Raw genomic sequence first — 21882 nt, 5'->3', positions numbered from 1 at the left:
CTGAGGATTCCTGGAGTTGCGCTTACACAACACAAATGATTTGCATGATTGCTAAAATTTATCCCTGTCTCCTAACAGTTTCATTATAAAACACTGAAACTGTGAGCACACATCATACTCCTCAAATAGTTTTCCTTTCAACAGATTGAAATACGTTTTATAAAAATATTTCATCTCTAGTATTACTTTAAAAATTGACTGTAGTGGGTTTTAATTCATTAAATTAATAATAATCTATTATTTAGCATAATTCTAAATATTCAGCAAAGAAATTACTAGTTTTTCAAAGTATGCATTTATTTAGGACAGTTACAAAAGCTTCTGCTTTATTCATTTTTTAACATTTTTAAATCCTTTCTTTTAAATCTAAGTTATTTTGAATCTACAATATTTCTGTGAGTTCTATAACTAGAACTATAACTAGATTCCCAAGGAGGCAGTAATTACTAAGAACTATAGCTTTTCTTTTTCTGCTTCATAATTGAAACATTGCTGCTGACAACTGGTAGGAAAGAGAAACACATGATGTATAGGATAGATAGTATATATACACTCCAAAAACATAAAAGGTACAACTATAAAGTGAAAATATCCTCCATGAAAAGACCACACAACCATTTCCATTTCCTATAGCTCATGCCCTTGAAATACAGGGAATTTCTGATCAAAAGAAAAAATAGTAGCTAAGCCGTTTTTGAAATATTCCTATAAGGGAAGATATATACAAGCACATAATTTACCAACATCATGTAACAGGGCTCAGTAAGTCATTACAAAACCAGTGACAGAATGTCCTAATGTAAATAAAAATCTTTCTGTGACAATGTAGTCTCACTTACTACCACACTGGACATTCAGAGCAATGCTATGTGTAGAGGTAGAGTAATGGAAACAAGCACACTTATTCTTTATGGCAGTCCAGGAGGTCACTAGTGTGGCTATAAGAGGGAGAAAAGAAGTCTACCGATGTCCATTCTCAGCAAGGGCCGAGGATATTATGGGTACCACTACTGGAAACTAAACTGTAAGCTTCAGGATGAGAGGAACTATGTATGTCTCATTAGCCAATATATACACAGGGCCTTGACATTTGTTTACTATATAAAAGACTTTTGTCAGCCTCGTGTGGCCTCAGATTTTCAGACATAGCAAAATGAAGATCTAAGCTGTGGAATTTGAGAGGAGATCCCATATTCCAAAGGCCTTAGAAACTGAGTGTGGCATGGATGTTCTGGGTTCTATTTTAAGGAAGTGACAAACCAGTTTCCTTTGATGCTATCCTCTGTATCAGCCTATGCTGCTACTTCTTGCTTACTTAAACCTTGCCAATCCCCTAACAACACCTGTGGCATACATACCCATACCTCATAGACCAGACCTTTCTTTTTTTTTTTTTCAAGACTTTTAGCCATTTTAAGTTACTCAGTTTCAAGTTAAGAACAAATTTCAATCTTTTGGCTTTTCATGAAAGGCCATATTCAAAGTAAGTCTGGATGTGATTTAGGATAGTGGCTAGAAAAGGGAGTAGTTCACACAGATGAAAATTCAAATCAGTCTTAAGCAGTATTAATTCATCTATCAATTGCTGAGGATCTTCATATCACTGATTTAGACCAGCTGCTTGAAAACAGAGTAAAATACAAAAGCCTCGCCCTCATTGAGCTTACGATTTAACAGCCACAAAGTAAAGCAAGTGGTGAATTATGATATTTTAAATGGAGATCTGACATCCAGAATAGGCTTCTTGCCTATGATTGCAGTAGGTACACTTGAACTTACACTTGAATGGGACTTTGAAAGGCCAACTAGAATAAATCAAATGATGACAGGTTAGTCACTCCAAGTGAATGATGTAGTGTCTGCAAAGACAAGCTCTAGGTAGGATTAGCAAAAACAAAAAGAAATATTTTGCACAATTTTGCAAGAAGGTTTCAGCAGAAGTCTAGCACCCTGGATAGCTCCCCTGCCAAAGAGGTGACTGGAGACCCACCACACATAGAGCATACTGGATGGAACTGGGCTGGAGCACCTCCAAAACTTCAGAATTACCAATCTGTCCTATATTCAAATTAAAATTATTTGGCTTTTAAAATACCTCATTCATTCATGTCCTACAAAAACCTCTGGGGCTTTGTGTTTTATGTATCATCATCCAATGAACTCAGGTTCACTGCTCCTCAGAAATATCCTACGCTGCAATACCTTCCTTTTCTTACTAAAGAATTAGCAACGTAGTGTCTTTATCCCTTTATCCCTTCAGTGTTCCAAGCAGCACTTGGACCTGGGACACTCACAATTCCCTTAGGGATGCTTCACATTATACTGTTACTGTAATCAATTTAGACTATACCACTGTAGAGCCCTTTATCCTTTCAGAAGCTGCATGTGTTGATGAAGAAGCTATCTCCTCAATAACACCACATTTACCACTGGTGTTACAATGTAGAAAATACCTCTGAAAGTTAATTTTAGCAATAATGTCGCTATAAGTTGATATGCTTGTTAGGCACAAATTTCTAATGATTTTTAATGGTCCAACTTAGTGATATATATCTATATATAGATATAGATAGTGATCTATATTTTTAATATAGCTCCTTTAGGAGGTACATTCTAACTTTAACTCATTTATTAATGAGTATTTTTAGTGTTCCTGGGTCTTTGTGCATATGGATAGAATAATGAAAATCAAATTAACTATCCTTCACCTATCTTCCCAGTAGTTAACATCCTTTGAAAATTTAAGAATCCTGAAGGACAGACCCATCAGTTTTGTTACCCACAAAATATCCTGAAACTTTACCTAAAATAAATTACTCTTATCTACATTTCTAATATTGAATTTGAACTACTTTCTCCCTTTCCCTAATTTTCTCATCTGACAGTTTTGTACACTTTGTGTGCTTTTCCCCTTCCAAGTGTTCTTGAATATCCTGGAAAACACTATGTGTTAGAAAGCATCACTCACTAAACATATTTCATATACTCAGACCTAATGCTTTGGTAATTTGTAGATCTATGAATAAACCAAACCAACCAACCAACCAAACACAAAAATAGCTTCTAAAGGAAGAATTGCCTAAAATGTTAAAGCCTACATTTGCTTTGCTTCTGCCATATCTTTATTCATGCTTACTTGTTTGGTGTTATTTGTAAGCCTAATATAGATTTGTGATATATCGTTTGCTGCTATTGCCTAAAGCAAACAAAGCCATACATACGACAAAAACAATTCATTAACAGAATCACAGTATTTAACCATTTCCACACAAGAGTTAATTGCAGCGAATGAGTAGATAAGAAACATGACATGTCGGGACACCTGGGTGGCTCAGAGGTTGAACGTCTGCCTTTGGCTCAGGCTGTGATCCCAGGGACCTGAGATAGAGTCCTGCATCAGGCTCCCCACTGGGAGCCTGCTTCTCCCTCTGCCAGTGTCTCTGCCTCTCTCTCTGTGTCTCTCATGAATAAATAAATAAAATCTTTTAAAGAAGAAACGAAACATGACATGTTAGTCTGAATTTGGTTGATGGAGAAAGTGTATCACTAAGACTCCAAGGAGAGTTGAATAGAAGTAGTACACCTGGACTAACACTTCTTGAGCAGAGAGATACTGCTAGGTTTTATTAACGAATAAGGAAAATCAGAGAACGTATCACACCATCCGCAGTATGCTTCTTCTTCAGCTGTTCTATATTCCAAAGATATCATATTCAAATAAGTTTATGAAGAATGGAGAAGAGTCAGATCATATTGAAATTAACATCTGACTAGAAAAGGAAAAACAGAAACTCTAAAGAATGCATATGCACATTCTACACATCTTTGTATACACATATCAAACAAAACATGGAAGAATGTGTATTTCTTTTTTTATGGATCAAGCTATCCGGGAGCTTTAGGAACCCCAGGAGATGTATTCTTTTCGAAATAGACTGACTTACACATAAGCATTTACAAAATGTTTTTTTGTCAATGATGATGAATGAGGTAGCTCTATCACGTGACACAGCTCGGTAAAGATTACAAGTAGCAAAATAAGGTAGTCTGGTGATGATCAGAACTTGGTAATAGACTTGTACTATAAGCACTGGGAAGTGCTATAGAGACCCAGCTGTATATACTTCCAAGAAGTCCAACCAGCCTGAGTATCTGGGAGCATGGCAATATGCCATAAGTAGTTGGCATCATGGAGGTCCAAGAGTGAGTACTGGAAATGAAGCATATTTCTAAGAGCTGGTGATAATTAAAGACCCAGAAAAGCATATTTTGGGGATAGTCTGTTAGCACATAAAAGGACTCAGGAAATGAAGTGTTTTTAGACACAGGATCCTTATCTATAAAGAAATAAAGCAGGCTCTAGCAAAAAAAAAAAAAAAAAAAAAGTCCTTGTTCAAATGTTAGGTGAAATGGTGACAAGTGGGCAATTATCAAGATGCACAGAAAAATATTAGGTGAGAACTCAGTTTCAGTTACAAGAAAGAAACATTACTATAAATATTATATTAGAGCGCTACATCAAGGGTGGTTAATGCTAAATTCCAAAGGGTTGAGTGAGAAATTAGTCAATCTTCCTCCTACATAGGATAAGTCTTGAATAAAGGGCATGAATGAAGTGCCAGTTAATGATTAAATTATTCCAGTGACAGAAAGTTTTGTCAAAAGCTACAAAATAGACTGTAAGTAAAAAACCCAGTTAAACTACTGATTTTTTTCATCTTGTTGGTGGGCATCTATATTTATTCATGTTATTGTCTGATTTCTGTAAGTTTGTACAGTCAGAATAGTAAGAAACTTTCAGAATAACTAAATTCAACTCTTTAATTGTCCACTGACTTCTACAGAATCAGCCTTTAAATATTTCCTTTGCTACAAACATTTGATAATTGATTAAACTCACAACTAAATAATATGAAGATTAAAAGGCAAAAGAAATTGAGTTGCTACTACCATGTAATCATATTTCCTCATCTGAGCAAAGTACCCAAAGCTGTGTCAACCTTTTCAAAAGATAAGCTGTTATCTCCAAATATAGAGGATATCTAATGTTTGGACATTCTCTGTATAAAGGCACTCAGTCTTCACATTATACTTGTTTATATCTTAAATTTTTATTAATTGGGATTTTCTGACCAGATAGGGGTGGTCCCTATAAGAGAATAAGGGTTCATAATAATGGTATTGAAAAGTACAATAAGAAGAAGGGAGTTTCAGCCTTGTAAGAGCTCCATCACTGGTTCAATCACCCAAAAAGCAACAATGGCATCACTGAAGACGGTAGCAACAGCATAGGCAATGCACAGATAGTACTGAGCCCCGAGTTAAATCAGGAATAATGAGGAGATACACTCCTTCACATTCTCTATCTACTGGTTTCATCATTTCTGCATCAATGTAATTTAAAAAAATTGGTTTAGATAGTTTGGCAGACCATAGAACATAACCACAGCTTCCTCAACTCTAAAACATGTAAAAACAACTTTATAATGTTAGAAGAAATACATGACATAATACATATAGAGTGCCTATCATGTAAGACACATTAGAGCCATTGTTGTTGTTAATGAAATCTATCTCATCATTTGCAAAATAGAAAAAAAAGTAGCATCTGTATTTACATATATCCTAGGACTCCCTGTGTTTTAAAATTTTCTTAGTATCTTTCTTTGGAAAAACATAAAACATTTTTAGGATGATGGCATACAGTTTACTCAACTAATATTTACTGGGCACCTATTGTACATTAATCCCTGATGATATAATATTGGACCCATCACATAAATACACATAAAATTAAATTAACATTTCAGTAAGTACAAGAAGGTAGGGGAATACAGAACTAAAACAATATATAAGGGGCCAATTGATGTAGCAAAGGAGGCCAAGAAACATTTCCTTAGGGAAGGGATGACTGAGCCCATAACTGAAATAGAGAAATGGGATGACAGAAAGAGAGAGGCAGGAAGGGAGGGAGAGAGAAGAAAAGGGGATACTAAAAGAGTTACAGGATATAAACACATTATCTTGAATCCTGAAAGATGTAGGGATGTGGTCTAAAATTTATTTTAGCTCTAAGACTTTGAGAACATTCCACACATGTGATGCTATTGTTGTGCAGCTGTCATCTTACAGAAAAAAATGATTATTACATTCCCAGTCCAAAAATATCACAGAAGAGTCAACAACACTATGGGACGCCTTGGTGGCTCAGCGGTTGAGTGTCTGCCTTTGACTCAGGGCATGATCCTGGAGTTCTGGGGTCGAGTCCCACATCGGGCTCCCTGCATGGAGCCTGCTTCTCCCTCTGCCTATGTCTCTGCCTCTCTCTCTGTGTCTCTTGTGAATAAAAAAAATCTTAAAAAAAAAAAAAAGAGTCAACAAGACTAAACAGAAAATGGTCAAGCTTCGTACATTGTGCATATTTTTATGACTACCAATAAGGCCTAGCCTGGGGTCTTTAGGATCCAGTTAAATTCTACACTTTTTAAATTGCTTCCCAATCAACAGCAAATATATGTATGGGAGTTAGAAACTCATTTAATTATTTTCTTAAATACACTCATACATACATACATACGGTTAAGATGAAAATCTTCTGAGGTGGAGAGTATAATACTTTCCAGATCTAAATAGTTAAACTGTAGTTATCTCTAACAACTGAAGAAAGTATTAGCTCCAAACAGGTGAGAGATACAGCCTTCAAGTTTCACTATAAAACACTCTAGGTCAGTAGTTCTCAAACTTGAGAGTGCAAAAGGGTCACATAGAGGACCCCAACCTGGAGTTCCTTATTCAGTCTGTGGTAGGATTAGCATTTTAAGTAGTTCACAGATGTTGCTGTTCAGAGAACCACATTTTGAGACCTACTGGTCTGAGTTAAGAATATGCCATGAACACGAGAAAAAAAAAAAAAAAAAGAATATGCCATGAGATGAGGATATGGAGAAAGGGGAACCCTCTTACACTGTCGGTGGGAATGCAAACCAGTGCGGCCACTCTGGAAAACAGTGTGGAGTTCCTCAAGAATTTAAAAATAGAGCTGCCCTATGACCCAGCAATTGCACCACTAGGTATTTATCCATAGGAAACAAAAAATAGTCATCCAATGGGGTACCTGCACCCCAATGTTTATAGCTGCAATGTCCACAACAGCCAAAATATGGAAAGAGCCAGATGTCCATCAACAGATAAATGGATAAAGAAGATGTTTTATATATACACAACAGAATATTACTCAGCCGTTAAGAATGAAATCTTGCCATTTGCAATGACATGGGTGGAAATAGAGGGTATTATGCTAAGGAAAAGAAGTCAGAGAAAGACAAATACAAATCATGCAAATATGATTTTACTTATACGTGTAATTTAAGAAAACAGATGACCATAGGAACAGAAATGAAAAATAAGAAAAACAGGGAGGCAAACCATAAGAGACTCTTAACTATAGGAAACAAATTGAGGGTTGCTGGAAGGGAGGTGGATGGCGGCATGGAGTAATTGGGTGATGGGCATTAGGGAGGGTTACTTGATGTAATGAGCACTGTTATATGCAACTGATCAATCACTAAATTTACTACCCCTGAAACTAATAATATGTTAACTAAATTGAATTTAAATAACTTTTTAAATCTAACTTATACTAATATGCTGAATTAAAAAAAATAAAAAAATTCATGCTCCATACTGATCTGAGAAGGAAAGCTTTCCTTCAGAGAAGAATGCCAGCTAGTAAATGTAAAAAAAGAATTATAAAATCACTGCTTTCCAACTCTGAATGTTCTATTTCAGGTCAGAATCAATAGATCCCAAAACTATTCAGTGAAAAGTTTTGGGAAATGAGATATGCACATAATTTTTAAAAAAATAACTATTATACATTGTGCACTTACTATAATGAGCACTGGGAGTTATAAGTGCTGTACCACTATATTGTACACCTGAAACTAATATTACACTGTATGTTAACTAAGAGGAATTTAAATAAAACCTTAAAAAAAAGAATTTGCCATAAGTTATTAACAAAATGCTTCCTTATAAATGGACTTTAAATTTGATATTGATATCAGAACATAGTTACAGTGTTCAAAAATTTTTATCAGTTTAAGTAAAATTTTAAGAAAGTGTTTAATGCACTGTAAATATGCAAAACCAAAAATAATATTTTAAGCTAATCTAGGGTAGAGGGCTAGGCATTTGGTCAAACTGTGTCTGTCAATGATCAAAGCCAAAATCTTTCTTAAAAAATTTAGTATCAGGGATCCCTGGGTGGCGCAGCGGTTTGGCGCCTGCCTTTGGCCCAGGGCGCGATCCTGGAGACCCAGGATCGAATCCCACATCGGGCTCCCGGTGCATGGAGCCTGCTTCTCCCTCTGCCTGTGTCTCTGCCTCTCTCTCTCTCTCTCTCTCTCTCTGTGACTATCATAAATAAAAAATTAAAAAAAAAAAAATTTAGTATCATACCACAGACACTAGTAAACACTCAACCACAATCAACTTTCTTTCCTTCTTTCCTCCCTCCCTTTTTGGCCATTTTATTTAGACCACATGAAAACAGCTTAAAACGCAATACAGTCCTTTAAAAATAAGAACTGGTAACGGTATCTCAGTAGTGTATCAACTGCAGTTTAGATTGGTCAGCTTTATATTTTTATATTATATTTAGTTTAAGCTACATATCGAAGAATGGCTCATTAGAGTGTTTTGTATCAATTTCCCCATCTTTTCTAACGGCTTCCCTCACTCAGACTTCATGTTTTATTGTTAACTGACACTCTTGCAAAGTGAAGATAATATTTCTGATAGAAGTGTATGTCCTCAATATAAAGCAAACAGATTTTGTCACTATCCAATAGGGAAATAATGCAGAAGCTGTCAGTCATACAGGAGTGATTACATTATCAAAGTGATACACCTGTGACATATAGTCTAAAACCAAACTCAAAAGAGACCAATTAACAGATAGCCAGGTTTGTACTGTTATTATGTTGGAAATCATCCCATTCCTACATGAATATGAAACTGGTGATTTAATAGGCTTTTTGCTTTTGTAATAATTCTTATCTATTCACTGTCAACAAATATATATATAAAAATATTTTAATCCACCTAATCTGAAAGTAATTCTATTCGTTATCTATTGAAAGTCATATCTAATATTTGTACTACTTCTTTACTGTCACTATAACATACTTCTAGGATGTCACACTGAAAAGACAGGCTCAAAGACATTCAGATGTTTCCTCTTGTGTTCTTAAAATGAAGAAGTTCATTTTAAACAGTTTTATGTTTGTACAAAAACATATATATATATATATATATATATATATATATATACAAAGAAAAAAAAACTGAGATCAGAATGCTTAGAGACAGCACATGCTCCTATTGTTAACACCATCTATTTCCCAAAAGATAGTAAAAAAAAAAAAAATCTTTAAAATTGCTACATTTTAAAAAATAAAAACATAAAATTGCTACATTTCTAAGTTATTTCTCATGAACCCTGCATCCTAGCTCCATATTCATGAAAAATAATGCAGTGCATTCTAATAACTTTAAAATAAAAATATTACATAAAATGTTATTTAATGGATTATACATTTTATACACAGAATAAAATATTAAGCATTCAATGAGTGCTGGCTATTAATATAGATAGATATTCTCTTACATATCTCTTTCTTTTTTCCTTTAGAACAAATCTAAGGAGTGTTGCTTTAGGATGTTACCTCAAACCCCTCACTATAAACAGGTTATATCTGCCATCTTGTTACCAAGTTTAACACTTTTGTGTGATGTGGTATTTTAAATATTTAGAGTAAATATTCTCTACAAATACATGTCGAGCATTTTGTTCACTAAAAGGTAATATGAAATCAAAGGTTTGACTTCTTAGGCACAGAAACTCAATTTCAAAAATAGAGTGTACAAAATGTTGTGCATTAAAAACCAACTCAAAAGAAAAAAAAAAAACAACTTAACCTGCCCTTTACACAAGTTCAACTGCTTTGCAATATCTAAATCTATTTCAAACAAACTTATTTCCCCTTATATCTTTCATTATTTTCTATAATTCCAGGAGACTTGCATCTTATACCTCATATTTTCATCCACAAGTGATTAATCCTATTTATTCTTCAAGATCAAGACCAAGCAAGTCTTATCTACCCCTGAAGCCTTTCAGACAAAAATCAGAATGAAATGTTATTGTTATGCTCTGAATTCCTACATTCCTTGTTAGGCATGCAATCTCTTATTGTGACGGGTTGTTAACCCTGTTCCACCACCGTGCATCAGATTCATCCCAACTGGAGGGAAAGCTCCTGAAGAGCAGGAGCAAGGAAGTCTTATGCCTACCTAGATAGTAGATGCACATGACAGGCCCTTTATTATGACTACTATGTCAAGTAATAAAATGCAATAAACAGTTGCGTAACTATAGAATATAGTAAGTTTTTCATTTTCTACTTTGTGAGTCTGATGTAAATTAATATACCAAAGTATAAATGATACATTTTAAATAAACAGTTACCGACTCTCTGACACTGTCAAAAAACAAAATATTCTTAGATGCAACTTCTTAATGACTGCAGTCATACAACTCATCAAGTACATTTTTAAACTGCCCATTATACCTACATTCCAATGATTCAGGAAAGTTAAGGTAGCAAACTTCAGAAAGGAGCTCTCAGTCTAAGTCCTAACGTAAAATATAAAACTGCATGTGATCCAATGTTGAAAGTGTATCTTATTTATTTTATTTTCTTAAGCAATCTCTACACCCAACATGGGGCTGGAACTCACAATCCTGATATAAAAAGTCACACGCTACTGACTGACACAGATGGCACTGGGGAAAATGGATTTTAAACCAGTATGAACCTAACTAAAATCAAAATAACAAATCCTTAACTCTACTGGTCTTCAAAACGAACAAGACTGTTAAGGAAAGCTACTTTCACACTGAAAACACCAACTACCAACAGTTGGCATGTTATAGTCAAAATACAGAGCTTCTTAGTTAACATCAAATGAAGACCGACAATAGGTTGACCACTTCACTTCTCTTTCTTCTTCGTGAAATTAATGAAGGGACAGTTGGAATTTCAATGTTTTAGCAATGCTGTGCTTGGCAGGCGCTTAGAGACATTCCAATTTAAAATAATAAAGATAATGCCCTATTCTCTCAGTGGTAACCCATACCTAGGTTCTATAAAAGCACAGGTTACTACTTCTAGGAACAAACATAAATTTGCTACAGGTAGACACTGTCCCAAGTCATCCCTAAGCTTCAAGTTACCTCTTTGGAATTTGTACCTGTTATAAAGCAAATAGAAAAAGAAACCGAAAGAAATTGTGTTGCAGCCTAGATTAAATAGTATTTCAGCTCTTTTCTTCACCGTTCTTAATCAGTACTAATCATGTACACTCACCTAGATGTCCGCTTCTCTTTCCTCTTCAAGGCTTTTACTAAAACCAGCTTTACAGTAAAATGTGTGGGTATTATTTTCAATAGCCTTCCTTGGGGTTAGGGATATGTGTTCCATTTCAGTGGGAAGGTATTCAACTGTAAGGATATGAAGAATGAAGGCTGTTGAAACCAAGTAGGTACTTTGTGTCTTGTGGGTCCTATTGATGGCCTTAAGAGGGAAGAGAAGTGGAGACCAAACACATAAACACATTAAAGGCAAGATCCGTGCCTCCTAAGAAACATTTTTTTTTTCTACCTGTAAAAAGACAAGTGGTTCCTGACTTCGTTGCCTGTTCCAGGTCCCAGGGGGCGGGGGCCGGCGTGGGGGGGGGGGTGCAGAATTGCTTCTAATTCTGAGAAAGATGAGGCGAGATGGAAGAGAGGAAGAGAGAAACGAAAGAGGGAGGACGAAAAGGAGAGAAGCTCGGTAATACACTGAAGGAAACCCCGAGAAATTTCACAACTCTTTGCCATAAATAGCCTTTCTTCTCACTCTGGATGCCTCCTCCTTTACATCAGCAAGCTCAGCCTCCACGCGCAGAGAAGCACCATTCACAAATCCCTCCGTCGCCCCCTCGCGCAACCCTGCCCCTCGATGGCACCGCCTGTACGGTCCCTGGGACACTGGCCCAAGGGTTTCAGCTCAAGGCTGATCACCTTGCCAGGTGCGCCAAAGCACTGATTAGCCATGAGCGCCCACACACGACTGAGCGTGCACACACACACACACACACACACACACCCCTCCCTGGAGCCCCTGACGCGCCACCACAAAGCGATTTGTCCACACTAAGTCGCTGCTGCTCCTGCCGCCGCTGGGGAGGGTCTCGCCTCCGATCCAGGAAGGGGGCGCCCGAGGAGAAGCAGGCGGAGGCGAGAGGCGGTCCCGGCTCGGGCACTGCGGCTCCGCCGGGCGCCCCGGGCTCCCCGCCCCCTCCCTCCGCCCCCCTCCGTGGCGTCGCCCGCGGCCCCGGGCGCCAGCGCGGGCCGGGCGGTCCCTACCTGCGGGACGCGGGCGGCGACGGAGCGGAGCGGCCCGGAACCTGCGCCAACTCTTGCATCGCGCTGGAGCGGCGGCCGCGGCCACCCGGAGCCGAGCGCCCCGGCGCGCGGAGGAAGAGGCCACGCAGCGCGCGGGGAGTCCGGGCCGGCGGCGAGCGCCCCCCCCCCCCCCCGCCTGCCTGCAAGGCCGGGTCTCCGCGCCGCGCCAGCCGGGCCCGCCGCCCGCGCCCCGGGCCTGGGCGGGGGCTGCTCCGGGGCGGCCCGGGCGCGGCGCGGTCACCTGCCGGGCAGTCGCCCCGCGTCCGCCCGGGTCTGGCGCCAGCGCGGCGGCGGCGGCGGCGGCGGCGGCGGCGGCGGCGACGCAACGCGCGAACCCCGGGGCGCGGCTGGGGGCTCGGGGGCACCGGGGGCACCGGGGGCACCGGGGGCGTCACTACCTTGAAGGGCTCCGCGCCGCTTGTTAAGGCTTCTCCCGGGCACTCAGAAATGTATGTCTTCGGGGCTCGGGGGTGTCTTTCCCGGTCCCCTCCTCTGCCCTCCCTCCCCGTCTCGGCCGTTGGGCTCCTTCTCCACTCCCGGTTGCAGAGCCGAGCTGCGTTTTTTAATGATCCTCCTCCTGCTGCAGCCCGCGGCCGCAGCGCCGCTCTGCCCGAGCCACCGCTTCCCAGGCAGTCATGTTGAGACACACGGATTGGCAGTCGGTCGGCGACTGTTTGTGGTGAGAGAGAGCGGAGCGGAGCAGAGCGGAGGAGGGCAGGGGAGGGACGTGGGGAGGCGCTTCCAAGTGTGTGAGTGCGCGGAGTGTGACTGCGCGGGGAGCGCCGAGGCCCGGGCAGCGGCCGCGCTCCCCGACTGCGGCGGGGGCGGCGGCGAGCTCGGCCTTTATAGGGAGGGGGGCGGGCTACGCGCGGGGCGGGGCGGGGCGGGGCGGGGCGGGGGAGGGGGAGGGGGGCTTCGAGGGCGGCGCCCAGGCCCCGCGGCCGCCGCTCGCCGCGCGCACACCCCGGCTGGCCCGGGGCTGTTTCCGTGCTAGGGGAAGCCGTTTCGGACCGCGCGGACCTGGCTTGCCCCTTAGCCCAGCCCTGTGCGTGTGTGCAGTCCAAGTGCTTCGAGGGTCCAAAACACAGGAAGGGGAGTCCAAAGCAATGCGAAGGGACCTCAAGGATGCTGAAAATGCAGCGTCTTTTTCTCTCCAAACCACCAGTGTCACCTTCTTTCTCTTCCACCTCTCATCGTGAGGTTCTTTCACCCTTTCTCCTTCTCACCCAACCTAGTCATGCATGGACGGGTCTCCTCCCTCCATGTATTGGAGCATGGAGCATCCTTGCTCCATGGCAGCAAGGGAAGAAGGCTGCCTTCTAAGCAAGTCACGCTTCCCAGGAGCCATCGGCGGCAGTGGGTTCTTCCGTAGGATAATGGGAGCCTTAGAACTGTGACCTGGAGTGGAACTTCTGCTCCTACACCTGAATTCCTCGACCACATGGTGATTACAAACAGAACCAGCTACCATTTTGATATCATCTGACTGATGGCCCCTGGAGAAAATTTTCCAACTTAGAGATGGGGAAGACTTCAGGTGCATGGTGCTGTTGCTTCCCTGATTTATTTATCCTGATTCTCTCTGCCATTGTATTTCCTTTCAGGTTTGCACTGGGTCCTGAAGTCTTTCCCATCCATCCTCTTCTTTATCTCCACTCTAATATATTTAGGTCTATCAGGCAGATGGAGTGTATGTAACTGTGTGGTGTGTGTGTGGTGTGTGTAGGAAACATTTTTTAACCCATTCTGGTGCAATCCAGGATCATTTTTGTTTGTTTGTTTGTTTGTTTGTTTGTTTATTCATGAGAGACACAGAGAGGCAGAGACATAGGCAGAGAAGCAGGCTACATGCAGGGAGCCCAATGTGGGACTTGATCCCAGGACTCCAGGATCAGACCCTGGGCTGAAGGCAGGTGTTCAACCGCTGAGCCACCCAGGTGTCCCATCTAGGGCCATTTCTATATAGATAATTCATCTCCAGTGTTGTTTGTACACCTGACATCATCTCTCTAGCTAGCCTGCTGCCCACTTTGTGATCTAATGGACTACTATGTTGAGAAACAGTTTCTAGGAATCTAACTGGCCACAATCTTACTGCTGAAATATGAATAGATTGGCTGTAAAAGCAAGGTGTATTTTTTTAGTGAGGATTAGAGGTTGATGTGTATTTTGGCATGGATACAATTCTGATTTGGAGTACCAGTTATGGAAAATTCTTTTTTTTCTTAAATGCAACTAAAGAAAGTTAAAAAATATTTCAGAGGCTAGAGGGGTGGTGGAAAGGTTGACAACTCAGTCTCTCCTTATTAGTAGTTCATGGCCATTACTATATCCCCAGGTTTGTTGTCAAATGTTTGCCCATTACGTATTTTCCATTTTACCATTTTCACCCTGATTTTCCTTTCCCCTAGTCCCTTCATGCCTCATACAAAGAGTTTAGAGACTGTCAAAGTCCATTAAAAGTGGCTTAAACATGTAATCAAGAAAAGGCAGCAAGGTTGGGACAAGTGGACCAGTACATCAATAACATATAAATACAGTACATTTTATCCTTTGATCAAGCATTGAAAAAATAGATGTATTTAACAAAGGATGTTGGGATTTAATGTATTCATGCCCTGTGAAAAAAGCTATTAAAATTTCTTCAGGGGGATCCCTGGGTGGCGCAGCGGTTTAGCGCCTCCCTTTGGCCCAGGGCGCGATCCTGAGGACCCGGGGTTCAAATCCCACGTCGGGCTCCCAGTGCATGGAGCCTGCTTCTCCCTCTGCCTATGTCTCTGCCTCTCTCTCTCTCTCTCTCTCTCTCTCTCTGTGACTATCATAAATAAATAAAAGGAAAAAAAGATATTAAAAAAATAAAATAAAATAAAATTTCTTCAATTTTACAGACCAGGAAAGTCAGCTTGGGGAGGGTAGGTAGGTCACATGCTGGTTAATTCATGCAATGGAGCTCAACCTACTCTACTGTCCATACCAACTTCCATTCAGAACGCCTGGTTTAGTTGAAAGTCTTTATGGTTTCTTTAGATAATTATGAAATAAGCTGATCAACAATCCTGTAGCATTTTCCTTCTATCTCCTGCCTACTTTTCCCAGCGCAAGAAGGGATTACAAAATATTTATTTTTTAGAATTAGTCAAAGATTTAAAAATCTTAAATACTTAGACTTATAGATGAAAAATGCTAGGACACTTTTTTTTCCAAAGTCCTTACTAAAGGAATCCCACTATCACTGCAAATGAAAATTCTGTAGAAGAGACATTCCTGATCTGAAAATTTGCACTTAGCCAGAAAATATGTGGATTTTATAAAAGCTGCAAATAGACATTAAAAAAGAAGAAGTAGTGTCCCCCTTTAAGAACAACACTCAATCATATTAGGCAAGTTTTTGGTGCTTTTGGTCCCAGGTCTCTATTTAATTGTCATAAATAATGATAATTTAATAATGACCCTATAGTGCATACTTCAAAATTATACATTAGACCAGATATTTCAAGGGCATTTTTGGTAACCACAACTGATTGTAATTTTCACACTCTCAATTGCATTCATAATTAGTGAGAACCATGACAATCTGTCAATTGCTTTTACTCATTAAGGTATTAAATAATCCAACATTTCTCACTTAATTTTCTAACAATTTTACTTCCAATATAAAGTCTAGAATTCATATACACCACATTAAAAAGATATGAAAATATATAAACTAAAACACTACTGAAAAGTCTATTCATTTTAACTATTTTGTATTTTTTGTTGAAAAAAATCTGTACAAGAAACTGCATTTATAAAATCTAATGAACATTTCAGAAGTAAATGAATTATTCTCTTTTAAGACGATTTAATGTTTCAAGTAGAATTTCCCACTTTGCTACACTTTGAATGATACAATTTTTGTTTTGATAGGAAAACAGAAAGTTAATGACTCTTTCCAATTTGTTCATTTTCATCTCTTATGCTTGCTGCTATTTGGTTCCCAAGTGCATTTTAACTGGCAAGTTCAATGAAGATTTGGCATTGCACCATTTGATGAAAGCAGAAAAATTAGGTTGCCAATTACATATGTGCCCCTTATGTGCACTGAATTCCCAATGAATGATGAGCCAAATTAGAAATTCTTCAGTAGTGGTACCTAAAAAGTAAAATTAGTGTGTCTAGGGAAGGTAAGGAGATAATTTTTATTTAAAAAAAAAAAGATTTTATTTATTTATTCATAAGAGACACAAAGAGAAAAGCAAAGACATAGAGAGAGAGAAGTAGGCTCCCCAGGAGAGCCCAATGCAGGACTCTATCCCAGTACGGGGATCACAACCTGAGCCAAAGGCAGACACCCAACCACTGAACCACCCAGGCCTCTCAGGAGATAACGTGTCTTAACAATGCTATTAATATAATGAAATGTATAAGATGTTTTAGAAAGTGAATTAACTTTAAAATATTTGCAAACAGGGCAGCCCTGGTGGCGTAGCGGTTTAGCGCCGCCTGCAGCCCAGGGCGTGATCCTGGAGACCCCGGATCGAGTCCCACGTCGGGCTCTCTGTATGATGCCTGCTTCTCCCTTTGCCTGTGTCTCTGCCTCTCTCTCTCTCTCTCTGTCTCTATGAATAAATACATGAAATCTTTAAAAAATATATTTGCAAACAATATAGAGGAACTATAAGAAAATAAATTAGGTATGCAGATGATGTGAAGGAATATTTGCTATCGGAAAGATGGTGATGACGCTTGAAAACACCAAGATCGCTGATGCACCGGCATCTTTGAGAGGCCCTAACGGCAGCTCCGCGAGGAGGTTGAGCCTCACTAATCCGTGTTGCCCTCCTCTCCTCAGGACAGGACATCCAGCCCAAGAGGGACCTCACCTGCTTTGTCAAGTGGCCGCGCTACCTCCAGCTGCAGTGGCAGAGGGCCATTGTGTATAAAGGTCTCAAAGTGCCTCCTGCCAGTTCACCCAGGCCTTGGACCGCCAAACGGCTCTGCAACTGCTCAAGCTGGCCCATACGTACAGACCAGAGACAAAGCAAGAGAAGAAGCAGAGGCTGTTGGCCTGGGCTGAGAAGAAAGCTGCGGGCAAAGGGGATGTCCCCATTAAGAGGCCACCTGTCCTTCGAGCTGGGGTTAACACTGTCACCACCTTGGTGGAAAACAAGAAGGCTCAGCTGGTAGTGATAGCCCATGATGTGGATCCCATTGAGCTGGTTGTCTGCCTGCCTGCCCTGTGCTGTAAGACAGGGGTTCCCTACTGCATTATCAAAGGGAAGGCCAGGCTGGGGCGTCTGGTCAACAGGAAGACCTGCACCACTGTCGCCTTCACACAGGTTAACTCAGAAGACAAGGGAGCTCTGGCTAAGCTGGTAGAAGCAATCAGGACCAATTACAATGACAGATATGATGAGATCAGTCGCCACTGGGGAGGCAACGTCCTGGGTCTGAAGTCAATGGCTCGCATCGCCAAGCTGGAAAAAGCAAAGGCTAAAGAACTGGCCACCAAGCTGGGCTAAGTGGACGCTGTTGAATTTTCTGTACATAAAAGTAATAAAAGGTTCTCTTTCAAAAAAAAAAAAAAGAAAGAAAGAAAAGAAAGTTAGGTAAAGGCCACTTTTCCTCATAGACAAAGCCTAATAGAGTAAAAGAAAAATTTTTTTAAGATTGTATTTATTTATTCATGTATTTATTCATGTATTTATTTATTCATTCACAGAGAGAGAGAGAGAGAGGCAGAGACACAGGCAGAGGAAGAAGCAGGCTCCATGCTGGAAGCCCAATGTGGGACTGGATCCCGGATCCCGGGACAAAGGCAGACGCTCAACCGCTGAGCCACCCAGGCATCTGGATAAAAGAAATTTTTTAAAAATTAATTGTAAATTCGTTATTAACATTATGAATTTCTTTCATATTACTAAAAGGTAAATTATCCTTTTGTGACACTGCTATAACATGGAAGTGGCATTATGAGTACCATAGAGCAAGAAGACTTTAATGGAGATTGAGGCTGAAACCTGCATTTGGTTCAAGATCAAACGCTGATGAGAAAGTGTAAGAGAGAAGACAGAAGGATTGACAAAGCACAGGGAAAACTCGATTTTAATATGGCATTAATTGGGGCAGCCTCCAGGTAGAGCAGGGTAGAAAGGTATGTCGCTAGAATTATCTTTCAGAAATTGGTAATGGTGCGACACATACCTGGTAAATTGTCTTTTTGTGTGTGTGTGGCGGAAATACAGCCTGATAGCAGAAGAGTGGGTTCTGTTCATGTTCATGCTCTGTGAAGAACACTAAAAGGCCAGCCAGGTCAACTGACCAGGATTTCAGAAGAGAATCCTTGGCAAAAGCTAAGTCCAAATGACTGTGTCTTAATACTCACTGCAATGAGCTTTTTGATCTAGGAACTATGCAGACACCAAGGACCCAACCCACAGACAAATGTCATAGCAAGACTTCAGGTGAATGTATGCCAGTGTCCTTGTAATATGGGCTACCATGTCCCAGGTTTACAATTTTAAACCCATTTAATGGTCTGAGAGATGGTAAGCAGGGGTGTAGAGAAGCATCACTTGCCCAGCAGCTGAGGTAATCCTGAGTTTCCAGGAAACTATCCAGTTTAGAAAGCTGAAAAATTTTGAAGTTGGGGCAGCCCCGGTGGCTCAGCGGTTCAGCGCCACCTTCAGCCGGGGGTGTGTTCGTAGAGACCTGGGATCAAGTCCCACGTCAGGCTCCCTGCATGGAGCCTGCTTCTCCCTCTGCCTGTGTCTCTGCCTCTCTCTCTCTCTCTCTCTCTCTCTCTGTCTCTCATAAATAAATAAAATCTTTTTTAAAAATTGCAGTTGCAGGAGGAAAGAACTGATATCAACATTAATGTTCTCTGAATTCATGCCTCTATTTTCTAAGGGAAGTAAACTGTATTAAAAATAATGTTTATCAACATAAAACCAAGGGTATTTTTATAAGAAAATTTACCAGTAGAAACTTTTCCTTTCATATAATTTCCTTCTTTTTATTTTTATATCCAGATGTGATTAATGAGGTCTTTCGGAAAACAACCTCAGGATCTCTCACCTTCACATGAGGTAATTTTCACATTCAAATACTTTTTTTTTTTTCTGATTGCAATATTACAAAAAAATATTTAACTCAATTAATTGGTTCATTTGTTGATGTCTCTATGGGTTACATCTATCAAAGTGATTTTTTTCTTGAACTTTGGAATTGTTTTGTTATGATTATCCCCAGGCATCTATGTGTTTGTTGGGATTTCATTAAAAGAAATAGAACCTGATACATTTTTTAGAAAAATAATCAGTTAAATCATCTCTTAAAATCGTGTGTTGATAAAAAGCTGAATCTATAACAATAAACCTATAAGTCCTATAAATAGATCTAATAGTAATAATAGAAGAACCGAAACAAAGCTGTGATAGTACTATGTACTACTTAGGTATGTAGTAAAAATAGGCAATGCAAATAAAATAATCTAAACCATATTAAACCAGTACTTAAGCAGGTTGGAAACTGGTCTTACCATCTGTCAGTTTCTACACTGGCAGTTTCACAAATGAGATCTCTTTTTAACAAAACATCACAGCAGGAGATACAGACATGTGAATTGTAATTAAAATGTGAAAAATGCATTTCCTAGTTTTTGTCATTTGTATAAAGCTACTCTTATATTGTGGAGTTCTAGACATATGAAATTATGCAAAAATGAAAGTCATTTTTATTTTGCCAAATCTATACATTGTTTGACTAAAAATTTTTACTTCAGTAATGACTGCACATGCTACCATGAATTAAAGTGTTTTTCCCTTATGTCTGGTACACTCAATAATGAGATTCAATTATTTTTAATCATCAAAATGTAGAATATGAAGAGAAATAATTTGTATTTTTAATGCAGTCTAGATCTGCTAAGGACTAATTTTATTATTGTAATATTTAACTTGCCATTATATTATGTGAATAAATGAATTTTATTCACTTTCTGGAAAAAATAAACCTAAATAAGATTAATTTTCAGTTCCCATGTTCAACATCTTGGATGTTATCTAGAAATTTAAGTTAATGTCAAAGATAGCAAGTATTCTTGACCTTTATCATTACGGAACTTATGTGCATGTATATTATATAACCAAACCCATTTGCATTCTAAACCTACTACTGGGGTGTAATAATGCTTTATTTTGCACTCTCTTCACTTCCAACTTTTCCTCCAAATGTTAACATTTTAACCAACAAGTTGGGTATTGAGGTAGGAATGAGTTATTAAATCACCACGTAGTTGTTTCAAGTATAGCTGTCACAAAATATCCTATCCCATGTGTGCTTCTTACAATGAGATGTTGAAACCATTCTGACTGAGAGGTAAGGATTATGTCCCTTCTTAAACCTGAGCAGACTTTTGTGACTGCCTCCACCAATAGAATATGGTGAAAATAATGTTATGTAATTTCCTAGGTTAAGTCATAAAATCAATCACTTGTCAGTTACTTTTTGCTTGTTCTCTTGGGACAATTGCTCTTGGAACCTAGTCGCTTGCTATAGAAACTATGTAGGGGACCACATAGAGATGAATTGATGCCTTCACCCCTCAGCACCATCAGACAGACTCCACATACTCCACATGTACCCAGTACCAATTTGCAAGCCACATAAGTGAGCCATCTTGGAAGTAGACCTTCCAGCTCCAAATCTAACCACTCCAGCCAACCATGGAGAGCAAAGACAAGCTGAGATGTAATAATTTTTTCACTGCTGCATAATGAATCTGCCACAAACATAGTGGCTTAAAATAAAAGTCAATTTATTAGATCACAGTTCTGTGGATCAGATTCTTAAAAGATGTGGCTAGTTCTCTGTTCGATATCACAAGCCTGATATCAAGGTGTGAGCCAGACTGAGTTCTCATCTGAAGGCTCTGGGGTACAAATGAGCTTCCAAACTCTTTCTAGTTTTTGGCAAAATTCAGATCATAGAGTTTAGTTCAAAGGTCTCTGTTTCCTCGACACATGGCTGCTTCCTTCTTCAAGCCAGTAACAGTAGCTTTGAATCTTTCTCATGCTTCAATCTTCAAGTTTTTCTTCCTCCCCCAACCAGAGAAAACTCTGCCAGTAGACATAAGCCAATGGTCAGCTTATGACTGACTTACTCCTCATTATATCCCCAATGCTCAGCTGAAGCAAAATAATGTGTGCTCAAGGAATTTTGGTGCCTTCTGAATGCTTATGACATCCAAGTTTCCATCTCCAGCCCTGAACTACTAATTCATTTCTACCTACCTCCTTAGCATTCCTACCTCTATATAGAAGCCTTCTGGATTCTTCTCAACACCTGTTGAGGTGGTCTTCCCTATCTCAATATCTGCTCTATTCTTCTGG

At 39.8% G+C, this 21882-nt stretch overlaps 2 protein-coding genes and 1 non-coding gene across 6 annotated transcripts in view; 2 read left to right on the top strand and 1 right to left on the bottom strand.

Annotated features, from left to right (window-relative positions):
• The window catches only part of CCSER1 (coiled-coil serine rich protein 1), an 880050-nt gene extending 866741 nt beyond the window's left edge, over positions 1-13309 (bottom strand). For 2 of the 4 annotated variants that reach the window (XM_041759585.1, XM_041759581.1), the window contains exon 1: positions 12910-13309. The gene's annotated coding sequence lies outside the window, so the exon portion shown is untranslated. Of the gene's footprint in view, positions 1-11432; positions 11567-12472; positions 12707-12909 lie in introns of those variants that run through there. The other 2 variants (XM_041759583.1, XM_041759582.1) reach the window with 2 other exon arrangements.
• Positions 13310-13785: 476 nt separating this feature from the next.
• On the top strand, positions 13786-18094 carry LOC121492680 (60S ribosomal protein L7a-like). The gene is given in 3 exon segments (XM_041757865.1): positions 13786-13879; positions 17343-17453; positions 17456-18094. Coding segments are annotated over 3 exon segments (762 nt in total). The 3' UTR covers positions 18013-18094.
• On the top strand, positions 17188-17262 carry LOC121494030. The gene has a single exon (XR_005988673.1). It is a non-coding gene; the product is annotated as a small nucleolar RNA SNORD24 (small nucleolar RNA).
• Positions 18095-21882: the final 3788 nt, after the last annotated feature.

The sequence above is a fragment of the Vulpes lagopus genome, chromosome 6, assembly GCF_018345385.1.
Source record: "Vulpes lagopus strain Blue_001 chromosome 6, ASM1834538v1, whole genome shotgun sequence".
NCBI classification, from domain to species: Eukaryota; Metazoa; Chordata; class Mammalia; order Carnivora; family Canidae; genus Vulpes; species Vulpes lagopus.
The sequence above is the reverse complement of the archived record's forward strand: the minus strand, read 5'-3'. Positions and strand labels throughout refer to the sequence as shown.